Source organism: Neophocaena asiaeorientalis, unplaced genomic scaffold, assembly GCF_003031525.2.
Source record: "Neophocaena asiaeorientalis asiaeorientalis breed wild unplaced genomic scaffold, Neophocaena_asiaeorientalis_V1.1 scaffold345, whole genome shotgun sequence".
Lineage (NCBI taxonomy): Eukaryota > Metazoa > Chordata > Mammalia > Artiodactyla > Phocoenidae > Neophocaena > Neophocaena asiaeorientalis.
This window is the reverse complement of record NW_020175181.1, coordinates 3,179,970-3,191,874: the sequence shown is the minus strand read 5'-3', so window position 1 is coordinate 3,191,874 and position 11,905 is coordinate 3,179,970. Positions and strand designations below refer to the sequence as shown.

Here is an 11,905-nt window from a genome sequence, read left to right as displayed (position 1 = left end):
CAGCACAGGGCCACCCCTCACCTCGTCTCTCTTCTTGGACCCCAGGAAATGGCGGGCCACGTGCTCAGGCAACATGTTAGTGACCAAGGCCTCGTTCCAGCGTCTCATTTCATAGACACGCTCCTTCTGGTCGTGGACCTCAATCTTCCATAAGAACAGTGTCCGTGCCAGCTTCTCCACCTATGGACACAGACATAGGTAAGGTGTGAGCTCTAAGCTGGCCATCTGAGGGAATTCCCTCCTGGCCCAGTGGTTAGGACTCAGTGCTTTCACTGCCGTGTCCCGGGTTCAATCCCTGGTTGGGGAACTAAGATCCCACAAGCTGTTCAGCACAGCCAAAAAAAAAAAAAAAAAAAAAAAAAAGAAAGAAAGAGAAAGCTGGCCATTTGATAGGAAGACGAAAAATGTGAACTTATTTCCAACATGGAAAGACTGAAAGGAAAACGGCTAATGGCAAGGGAAATGAGACCCAGAAAGGTTCACCTCATCAAAAAGGCCACCCTACAGGTGCGGTGAGGATCCCAGCCCCTTTGGTTACAGGAAGATGTGAGAGGTATTCTGGATGTGTGGGGCGTCCTGGGACATAATTTTAGCTACAGGTCTGCCCTGTGGGTGGTGGCAGCAGTGGGATCTCCTAGCCCAGGGAGGGGGAGTCCCCATTTCCAGCAGGCTCCATTTCGTCAAGAAGTGGCTGGGGGTGGCTGTAGTTCCCCGACAAGCCACTGGGTGGCACCTGAGCTAACAGGGAAGTGAGTCTCTCACGAGGGTACTTCCTTCCCTTTCTCTTCCTCTTTTTCCTTTTAACCAAACAAAAACTTCATCAGCTTCTTTCCCTTTATTTTCCGGCTCTGTAGTCAGTGTGTTAGTGACCCCCAGAACCTGGGTGAGTGGAGATCCATGAGCCGCTGGCCTAGGGAACAGATTTTATCCAGGCTTTTGTGCCCCTCCCCCAGGCTTCCTTCAGTTTCCCGCAGGAGGTCAGAAGGAATAGGTAAGAACTGTTGCTCCTGTACTACTGAGGAAGAAACCAGAAACTGGCAGAGGTGGTGGCCTGACCAGGGTCACACGCCATGTGGGGTAAGGAAACCAGCATTCCCCAGGAGCTTGGTCTCCCAGGTCCTGGGGCTGCTTCTCCAGAGGCCCCAAAAGGTCTGGGCAGAAGAGGAGGGTGTGCAGGCACTCACGTGGCGGGAGAAGTAGTAGAAACTGAGCATCATGACGAAGATCATCACCGTCATCGAGCACTTGGATGGCACCAGGGGCAGCCTGCGGGACCGAGGACAATTCAGCTGGAGGGCCCCGTGCTGCCCGCTGACAAGGGGGCCTTATTATTCCCTCCAATCTGGCTGTGCTGTTTCCTGTCACCCAGAAACTTTTCTCAGCAGCTTAAGCACCTTTGCATCAAGTCCGGATGCCCACCGGGCAGTAAAGCTTTCTGAAATCATTGGGTTTTTGTCTTAACAGCCAACCAACTCCTGGCTCCTCCCGGCTGGACTTGGAATCCACATCAGGGCTTCGGGGATGCTCCCCGGATGTTGAATAAACACTGCATCACCTGACTGATCACAGAAGTAGCTGCAACCATCTAGGAATCTGGAGACGGGAGAGACTGACTAACATCTCGGTGATGGGATGAGGGCACAGTTCCACCATGCTTTTGTATAACTGTCACCCATATTTTTGTGTGGAGCTGTACATCATTTCCATTACTGTACAGTATTCTATTATATGACTATACCACGATTTATATACCTGTTCATTGTTGATGTCATTTGGGTCGTTCTCATTTGTTTTGGATGTTTGTAGGTGTGTGTGGCTATTATAAACAATGCAACTGTGGACATTCTTATGTATCCTGGGACATACATGTGCATTCGTTTCCCTAAGGTGTACACGTAGCTGTGGAGTTGCTGCGTCATAGGTCTCCTTTCAACTGTACTAATTAACTCCAAATTGTTTTCTAAAATGGTTTACACTCCCACCAGGAATGTGCGCATCACCGTTGTTACACAGGATGTGATCAGGCTTCTTAATTTTCGCCAAACTGATAGGGGTGTGGTGGTCTTTCACAGTGGTCTTAATTTGCATGACCTCGGTTACCTGAATGCCTTTCATTTATTAGTGCCCAGTTAGATTTCTTCTTTTGCGAAATGCTCTTCAAGTCTTCTACCCACCTTCTGTAGGTCATCTTTTTCTTTTTTAAACTTACTTAAAAGTCTAGTCAAGTCACTGAATCATACAATTCTAAAACTTTAGAGTTAGAAGGGACCCTGAAGAACCTCTAGTCTGATATCCTCTTCAAGAGATGAAAACTGAGACTCAGGAAAAGTGGCCTGCCTGAGGCCCCACAGAGAATCACCGCGGCAGGGTTCAGAATCCAGGTCTTCTAGTTTGAATGCAACAGTGTTCCTTCCTGCTCCTGTTTCTGCCGTCTGTCCTGCCAGCCGGTAAACGCAGCTGTCCTCCACCTGGCTGCTCTCCTTTCACCTCAGCCCGGCCTGCTCTCTGTCCCACCCTCTAAACCACACTGCTCGCCAGGCCTCGCTCTCTTTGACTCAGGAGAGGCCAGCGTGGCCAGATGAGCGCTAAAGTCTGCTGCAGGCTCCCTACAGAAACACACACTCACTTCTCCGGCCTGACTATCCCACGTCACGTGCCTCTGGAAGGATGAGACCATGGGGCTTTGGCCTGTTGTATTCCCTGCCTCTAGAAGAAAGGGGCCGAAAACACAGACCAGGACGGGAAAGTGGTCACCCTTACCTGTCAGTGCCATTGAGCCCGGGGCTGGAAAGTACCTGCATCTTCTCTAAGGCCACCATCGGAAAGCTGTTGGGACAGATAATAGCACACTCAGGCTCCATCGGGTACAACAGACTGGTGCCCAGCCAAACACTGAGGTGACCCAGGTCTTCAACTCCTCAAGAAGGAGAAGGATGTGTCCTGGGATCACAGCCAACCAGTGGCCCGTCTGTGAGAAACCACAAACCCTGATTCCCATACAAGCCGTGGATGAGCCCTAGAGACAGACGGCCAGCTCAGTGCAGACCCATGACCTTGAAACGGGGCCTGGGGGGTGGGAGGAAGGAGACTATGCAGATCCCCGAACAGGCTTCATCTTACTCGTGTTCCTGGAAGCGTCTGCGGTCGTATTCATCAAAGATGGGGCGCCAGGCGCACATGTTGATGACGGCCACAGCCCCTGCGATGAGCAGCATGAGTGTCAGCTTGACCATGTGGCTGACCTGCACCAGCATGATGGTGGCGATCAGGGACAGCACAGCGACGTAGTTGTAGTACTTGGGGTTCTCCACGCAGCCGTCCTCTATCTGCACCCTTGAGGTGCCGTTGGTGGGTCCCATGTAGTACTGGAGACAGCTAAGCTGGAGGCCAGGACCGTAGGGGAGAGCACGGGGTGCAAGGGGACAGCAGACACCGGTCAGAGAAGGCGGGGCTGTGGCAGCTGCCACTTCCCACGGCTTCCTCAGAAACACCGAGAAAGAAGAAAAATTTACCAGGGCACAGTAATACAGAAGTCAGTTAATTCCTGCTAAGAGCTCTACCATCATCTCCTCTGATGCTCATGAAAATTCTCTGAGTATTTTAGTGCTGCCACCATCATAGGGGAAATTCGGAGAGGCCGCCCTTGCCCAAAGTGATGTAATTAGCAAGCAGCAAAGCCAGAACCAGGAGTCCGCTCGTTAGGTTTCAAACCCAACGTGCACTTGCCCACAGCACTCTGTTGCTTCCGGAGGGACCGTGAGCCAGCCAGGCTGCCCCTCAGAGCTTCACTGCGACGGCAGCCAGTCTCCACTCAAACCCTTCATTTCTGGAGTCTGGTCGCCGGTCCCACTGCTGGGCAGACGTGGTCAATGGAAAGTGCATCCATAAACCGAATCGAACCTACTTTTCTTCACGTTCACCCACTGGCGCTTGTCTGGCTTTGGGGAGGCTCTCGGCATGGGAGTCTAGCACGTGCAAAGTTTCACACCTCCCTAGTTTTTCTCCCCTCCACAGGACTTCCAGATGTCCTGCCAGTGTCCATGACCCTGTCAAACAGTGGCCCCCAGACCTCGGCACCAGGCTTCAGGGGGGTGTCCTGACACACAAGGGGCCCAGGCCTTTTCTTCCCTGCCCTGTGGCCACCAGCAACCCCTGGGCGTGTCAGGTTCTGGAGCTCCTAACTCCATTCCTGTTGGACTTCGGATCAGTTGGCCCTAGGGCTTCTCACATACACTGCTACCAGAATAAGTCTCCAAGCTGACTTTTCTCCCATGCTTCAATTGTTAAAAATAAAGCAAATAATATAACATTATATTTGCAAAAAGCAGGACTCTAAGACAGTGTATCTAGTATAGTACTACCAACACTGGAGGGAGCTGGGAGGCCTGACCAGAGAGCACCAGTGACAGCTCCAAGTGCCCAGTGTTCAGGAACTGGCTGGTGGCTTCCCACTGCCATCCCTTCTCCCCAAGAAAGCCTCTGCTGCCCCCTCACGGGACCCATGTGAACTGAGGACAACAGAGCAGAGGATCTCGTCTACCGCTAGCCATCTGGGCTCAGTGAAATTGCCGTCCCAGTGACCCACCTCTGGAAGGTGTGGCCTTGTTCAAATGGATGAAGGCCAAACAGGAGCGCTCCTCTGGTGGAGCCGGTTTACCTCCCTCGTCCTGATGGATGCCTGATGCTAGCCACACTGTAGGGAATACTTAAGATACACAGAAAGCTTAGGAGTATTGGGGCCCCTGAACAGTGAGACATGGAGAGAGAAAACACAGGACGGGGATTTAGAACTGCTTCAATTCTCCACTCTGTTACTTATTGGCTGTGTGACCTAAAACAAGTGATTTAACCTCTCTGAGCATCATTTTTTTCACATGAAACTACCGATGATACCGACCTCTCGGGATTGTTACAGAGATTAAATGAGACAACATATGTAAACCACCCAGACGGGAGCTGGTGCCTGGCGCTGGGCTCCTGGACCCGGGGAGAGTGAGGAACTGGGGAAGACAAGGCAGCCTCAGAGGCATCCCGGGGAGAAGACCCCGCCGTTTGGCCAGGATGATCATTTAGGAACCTAAGTGCCACTCCAAACCTGTGTCTACTGGGGGTGGGGAAATGGGCTGGCAACTGCTCACGCAGGCTAATCCAGAGAGTGGGCGTCCCTTCAACAGGACAGCAGGGGCTCACCATGTCCACGACGTTTGCCATGACCAGAATGAAGATGGCCAGCATGGCCCAGGTGTTCCTGGCCCAGCGCGTCCGGTCGATCCAAGTCGAGAAGGCCACGATCTTCTTAGGAAAGGCCTAGAAGGATGGAATTTCCAGGCCCTTGTGTCTTGACGGCCTTCCCCCCTGTAAACATGACTGCTAACCACTCTGCTTGCTCCCATACTTCCCAGGAACCTGGAAAGTAGTGCCGCGTGCGTGCGTCAACCAAAACCTGGCTGCGGCAGGACCGAGAAGGCGCGCAGGTCCCGGCTCTGTCTGCCCGTCCTGCTGGATGTGCAGGTGACACACCACGACTGCCAGGTATCAGAGCCCTTCCCAGAGCTGCGCGGCAACCGGCCTGAGCCTGTGGGCCGCACCAGAGCAGCAGTCCACTCACTGTCGCTGGGCGGCAAAGCCACGTTGGGGGAGAATTTTCAGGGCCGGCCGTCTTTGCCTGGCTACGTACTCCTGCTTTCCCTGGGTCAGTGTACCTAAATCCCCCAAGTTACTCACAAGCCACCTGCCAAATTAATTTTCCTAAAATGCTGCTTTTCCCTTTTTTTTCTGATCAAAAACTCTGCCTGACACCCAGTGCTTATAGGAGAAAGTCTCAATCCCTGTGTGTGGCTTTCAGGGTCTTTCACAACTGGAGCCATTCCACCTTCTAGCTGGGCCTCCACTGCTTTTCTACACAGGTTCCCATTTATGTAGACTCTGGCTCACCCACCCACACGTGCTCCGGGGCCTGGCCCAAAGTGGGTGCAGAGCCGATAATGAAGACGTGTATAATGAATGAATGGATGAGTGCCTGAGCCACCCCAACGGAAGTCCTCTACTTGTCAGGACCTGACAGGACACAACTCCATCAATACGCACTTTCACGGGGAGCGATGCTCACTTCCAGACAGCTCTGAGCCAAAAGGAAAAGTGCTTCTTACCCGAGGAAAGATGGCAGCCAGCGAGCAGACGGTCAGGGTCAGGAGCAGGACCTCGCCAACCACAAAGGTCACATAGTTTGTCATCAGCCTGTGAGAGAGAGAAAACAATCCAGGAGAGGACCAGAGGGAGTAGTGGGCTGGGTCAGGGGCCAGGACAGTAAAGGAAAGGAGACAGAGGGCAGGCCCCCTAAGCAAGGCACAAGCCTGTACCCGAGAAGTTCCACGTCATACCAGGGAGTTGCTGCCGGCTGTGTGCAGGGCCTGGGGACACAGGACCCTCCCCAGCTGTAACTGTTCTTTGGGACATTTCTTAAAGAAGGACAGACTCACAGATGCCCTGGGCAGAGCCCAGTAAAACCTGGGAAGGGATTCTTAGGAACAAGCATTCTGCCGTGTCGCAATGATGAAAGGGGAGAGCACAGAACAGAGCCGCTCACTGCCAAGGGCTGCTGAGGGTTACAGCGTTCACGGCTGTATCCCTACACCTTAGCCCCAGGCACAAAGTAGACAGCAAATATTTGTGAAGTGAATGAATGAATTTGGTCCTCACAATAGTTCTGAGTTAGCGAGGGCAGGTTTTATCATCTTCAGATCACCATCATCATCTTTTACTTTACAGATGAGTAAACTGATACTCCAGGAACCCTCAGTGATGCACCCAAGGTCGTAGAAGAAATGTGAGCGAGCCGAGTCCAGAACCTAGGACCATGTGACGAGTCCAAGGCTCTTTAAGTTCCCCAAAGTGTGATCAGAAGAGGGCTCCACACCCCCTCCTTTCTGGTGGGGATCCCTGAGCTGGAGGGAGCTGCTGATCGGCCATGGGGAGGAGGGGAGGGAGGGAGGGGGCAGCCATCCGTCAACTGGGCTTCAGCAGATGGGGCAAGGATTCCAGAACACCCTGCCTTGCCCCAGAGGACTTGCTGCTGTGAGAGAGGCCAGTCTGCACCCAGAGCCTGAAATCTGTCTTTTATAACACGAGCCAAGAAAGGGAGCCGATGAGCCGTGGTGACCGAGATTGAGGAGCGTCCCTGTCCTGTCTCCTTGTCCCAGAGCCACTCAGACCCACGCAGCCAAGGTCTCCATCCCCCCGGACCCTTCCTCCCTCAGCCTTCTCAACCCTGGTGTGACCCCCACTTTGACGCGAGTGCTATTCTAGGAGCCAGGAGCAGAGAGAAGGAAGGGGGTCCACGGCGCGGTCCCAGCATTCCCGGGGGCTGCTCCGGGGGATGGGGGGCAAGGAACAGAGCCTGCGCCCCTACGTCAGGCTCCAGCTGAGGCCCACACCCCGCAGGCCTCTGGCCTAGGAAGCTCGTCATCTTCCACCCTCCCCTGGCTGTCAGGGCCTGCCCTGCCCCTCCCTCACCAGGGGTCGATGAGAATCTCAACCAGGGCGGTGCAGAGCAGGACGACGCAGGAACAGCTGAAGGCGGCCCCACTCTGCTTCTCCTTCTCCACCGAGTAGCGGGTTTCCATCTCGCGGTCCATGAACCGCATGGACAGGAAGAAGGTGTTTCTCTTCTTCACTCTGCAGTGCAAACAAGCCCTATGAGATGCAAACATCACATCTGTCTCTGCCCGCCAGGAAGGGGCCGTATTTACGATGACTGACTTCCTGGACCCCACGCTGGGGCCAGACAAGGCACGTGCCAAGGGCAAGGGGCCAGGTGCCTGAGGGGCCACTTACACCTGGGCAGACTCCCGCTCCAGCAGGGCCTCGTTGAGCAGCTGGTTGAGCTCGTGCTCGTCCTCGGAGGCGTCCACCACGCGATCGGCCAGGTCCTGAAGCCGCAGCCTCCGGCGAGGGTTGGGGAACGAGGGGTTGTCAGCCTGCAAGGCAGTGTGGCAGGGTTGGGGGCCAGGCGGGATGGAGGGGGGAGAAGTTGGCGAAAGACAGGGTGGTGTTGGGAGTGGGAGACCTGGAATTTGAGACCGCTGCTGGGTCGGCGGGGTCCTGGCACCTCCTACTACGAGGATGGGGGTGTCACACAGCCATACCCTTCGGCATCCTTGGGGATGTAGAACACCCCCAACCCTATGCTTAAGGGCGCTCTTAAAGGAGCTCAGATCTGGCTCATTTGGGGGAGGAAGACCTGAGGGGGAAAGCTATGGAGAGAAAATAACACCCTTATTGCTAGTGGGGTGGTAGGACTGGGGTACCCCCTACCATTTTTATTCCTGGTCACGAAGGAAAAGCCTCCGCTCCAAACACATGAATCCAGACTATGGTTACACAGCCATCAGCCCAAATAACAACTGCGAACGGGCTGATCAGCGCTGTCTGCACGGGTCTGAGTGTGTCTGGAAGCCACAATCCAGATACCCCGGGCTTAAGCCCAGGTGTGCTGCTGGTTGAGTCTGACCCCGTATAATCCATGTCCCCCCAGCCCCAATTTTCTTCTCTGTAACATGATGTGGATGTTCTGTTCCAGCACCAGGAACCTCTGTCCCTGAAGCGTGTCGGGAGCAGTGCGACACTGGCTAACTGTGAGTAAAGAAAATCTCAGGCTGCTAAGCCTCTGCGTCCTTCTTGTTAGTGAGTTACACTGAGTCTGTATTAACACTTTCGATCAAGAAACTCACAATAGGGAAAAGTTACTGAGTGCTGTGGTGCTCAAGGAAAACCCAGTTTATCTTCATCCCTCTACCCTTGTCTTGCAGCACGTATCTACAGGCACGGGGCAGTTCTGTCTCCCCTGCAACGAGACTAGCGGTGTGGCCGACCAGCTCACGGCAGCCTCCGCGAGGCCGAGACCCGTCTCAGCACTGGCCTCTGTCGGTGGATATACTCAGGAAGCTCTTTAGTAGTGGATGGATCCTGGATGCTCTCCCAAGGCGCACCCCATCCTCAGGGGGCCATCCTGTTCATTCCTTTGGAAACCCCTCATCTGTGCACAGGACTTGTGGGGTTTGGACCTAGCCAGAGAGGTGAGCCCAGCCCTTTAGTGTCACTTCTGAAACAGCCCTGGATCCTAGAGAAATTTCCGTGGGTGTCCTCAGATCTCTAGGATTCTGGGACATGGGAGCCAGACAAGGCCTCGGAGGTGAGCACCTCTTCTGACCTCAGCCACCTCCACCCCATGTAACTGACGAGGAGACAGTGAGGCCAGGGGGCGGGGCGGTGACCAGCCCAAGGTTACACAGCCACCAAAGACAGAGGCCAGGCCATCCCGGGCCTCGCCCCACACGTACCTGGGTATCTGGCTCCTCGGACATGGAGCCGCTGGTGTGGATGCTCCCGTTGGGCTCCTTGGTCTCAATGAGGGCAGGGGAGCCGGGCTTTGAGGAAGGTGGTGCTCCGTTCTGCAGAGCCTGCAGCAGGAGGGAGTGGCCGTTAGGAGCCCCCAGGCACTGCCAGATGCCCACCCAGCGTGGGGTTGGTCTACTCTCAGTCTGGAATCTTCCCACCAGAGTTCAGAGGCCTTGTAACCTTAGAAATCTCACTATTCAGTTCCTTCTCTAGACCATCAATTTTAAAACGCTGTAATTTTCTAGTATCCATTTCTAGTATTACAACTTTTCTAAGCAGAGAAAGACCTTATTGTTCCAACTCCTATTTTTAAAACAGTAACTCAGTGACACAGTGATTCAGAGAGATCTTTTCTGGGGTCGAGCCCTGTCAAATGCCTTCCAAAAGTCTGAATAAATTCCATAAACCAATTTCCCCAATGATTATTTAATTTACTCTGTCAAGGAAAAATACTGCTCTATACAGGAAAACAGCTCATTCATTCATTTACCAAGTACTTACTGGGTACCTACTGTGGGACAGGAACTGTTGTAACTCCTGGGGACACAGAATGTCCTAACCTCAGAGCCCACCTTCTAGTGAGGACGGCCGGACATCAGCGAAGTAAAGAAGTAAATGATTACAGAAGGTCAGAGGGCAGTGCTCTGGAGAGGTGTAGGCAAGGGACACGGGGATTGCTGGGGAGTGACGGTAAGGGGAGTGGGGGAGGTGTCACCATGAAGATGACATTTCCATGAAGACCCGGAGCACATCACGCGGCTCTCAGGGACGGGTTCCAGCAAGAGAAAGCCTGGAGCGGGCTGGAGGCCCGGAGTGTCTGAGCAGCAGCCAGGAGGGCGGCGCTGCCCGAGCCCAGTGAGTGAAAGGGGCAGGGCGGTGAGGACCTGCTGGATGGGGTTCCTGACCTCAGGGGACTTTGGCTCTTCCTCTGAGATGGGGACCGAAGGAGGGTGTGGAGTGGGCAGTGCGGGGCGGGGGCGGGGTATGTGTGTGTGACATGATTTCACCTAACACCCCAGCAGGATCACTCTGGCTGCTGTGTGGAGACGGGGGTGGGGGGCGGTGCAGAGCAGGGCAACAGACTGGGAGACCGCTGCGCTGACCCAGGCATGAGATGGCTCGGACGAGACGGCGGCTGCCAGGGTGTGAGGAGAGCGGGGCGAGAGCTATAGCTTGCAGGAAGGGGCTCACGGATTGTAGAGGGGGGTCGGGATGTCTCCAAAGGTTTGGGGCTGAGCAGTGGAAAGAACGGAGTTGCCACTGAGACAGGATTGAGACAGGGAAGACTGAGGAAGAGCGTGTTGTAGGGTAGAGAGATCAGGAGCTCAGCTTTGGGCCTGTTGTATACACAGAGGGAGATGCACACGTGGCTGCAAGTTTAGTGCAGGGATGCCGGTTGGGGCTGAGATCTCAATTTGGGAGTTGTCGGAGATGGCATTTAAAACAACTGAATGAGGGCTTCCCTGGTGGCGCAGTGGCTGAGGGTCCGTCTGCCGATGCAGGGGACACGGGTTCGTGCCCCGGTCCGGGAAGACCCCACATGCCGCAGAGCGGCTGGGCCCGTGAGCCATGGACGCTGAGCCTGCGCTCCGCCACGGGAGAGGCCACAACAGCGAGAGGCCCACGTACCGCAAAAAAATAAAACAAACAAAAAACAACTGAATGAGACTAACAGCAAGGTCAGTATAGATGGGAGGTATCTTTTTAACACTCTGGAAAGGATCCACTGTGACAATTCCCCTCACACTCTCCTCCTTATCACTTTGTTCAGCTAAACCCCGGGGAGAGGCTTCTGCAGATGGAATGGTATTTGCTCCTATGAGGCCCAGGGAAGCCGCCGTCACCACTTTCCCTACTGCTTCCCATTATCGCTCACACATCATTCACGCGTTTATCTCTGCGCTCGACTACTTCTGACTGACTGCTGAGCGGGCTTGGTGATTCGCTGACATGGCCTTCTCGGAGCACAGCTTGAGCTGGAGACATCTTCAACAATTACTGAGCTAATCACATGGGCTTCTGATAATGGCTAAGTTGTTCACTTAACGCACACTGGGGGCTGACAGTTGCTGCAGCGCCTTGTAGGGAAGACGACTGGTATAATCTACAGCAGCTCAACTTCCAAGTTCCCCGAGACAGATGCAGCCCAGCGCTGGGCACGAAGCGGATGCTTGATACACAGCTGATGAGCACGGTATGACAGAAGGTTCAGCTCTCTAACAAACAAGAAGCGTCTACAAACCAGAGGCGGGAAAAGCCCTCAAAGGTGAGATGTGAGTATGCAAGTCACAGAAGAAAATCACCAGACTGACAGCCATGTTACAAGTGTCCAGTCTTACTAATAACTAAAGAAATGCGATTAAAACAATAAGATACCGTGGGTTCATCTTTCAACTGAACGAAGAAAAAAAGTGAGGAGAGAGCCAGCACAGGCACGGGGAGGGTGGCAGGAGGTAAGTAGCAGGCACATGGGTTAAACTTTCAATGTACAGAACCTTTAACCCAGCTT

The 11,905-nt window shown here is 54.0% G+C and overlaps 1 protein-coding gene across 2 annotated transcripts in view; it reads right to left on the bottom strand.

The window, feature by feature from the left end:
* ADCY3 (adenylate cyclase 3) overlaps positions 1-11,905 on the bottom strand; it is a 92,661-nt gene that overhangs the window by 16,236 nt on the left and 64,520 nt on the right. For both annotated transcript variants that reach the window (XM_024764472.1, XM_024764471.1), the window contains 9 exons: positions 9,339-9,458; positions 7,834-7,976; positions 7,513-7,674; positions 6,150-6,237; positions 5,191-5,307; positions 3,121-3,380; positions 2,761-2,826; positions 1,185-1,266; positions 22-180 (listed from right to left, as the gene is read on the bottom strand). In XM_024764472.1, the coding sequence (XP_024620240.1) occupies positions 22-180; positions 1,185-1,266; positions 2,761-2,826; positions 3,121-3,380; positions 5,191-5,307; positions 6,150-6,237; positions 7,513-7,674; positions 7,834-7,976; positions 9,339-9,458 (1,197 nt within the window). The remainder of the gene's footprint in view (positions 1-21; positions 181-1,184; positions 1,267-2,760; positions 2,827-3,120; positions 3,381-5,190; positions 5,308-6,149; positions 6,238-7,512; positions 7,675-7,833; positions 7,977-9,338; positions 9,459-11,905) is intronic.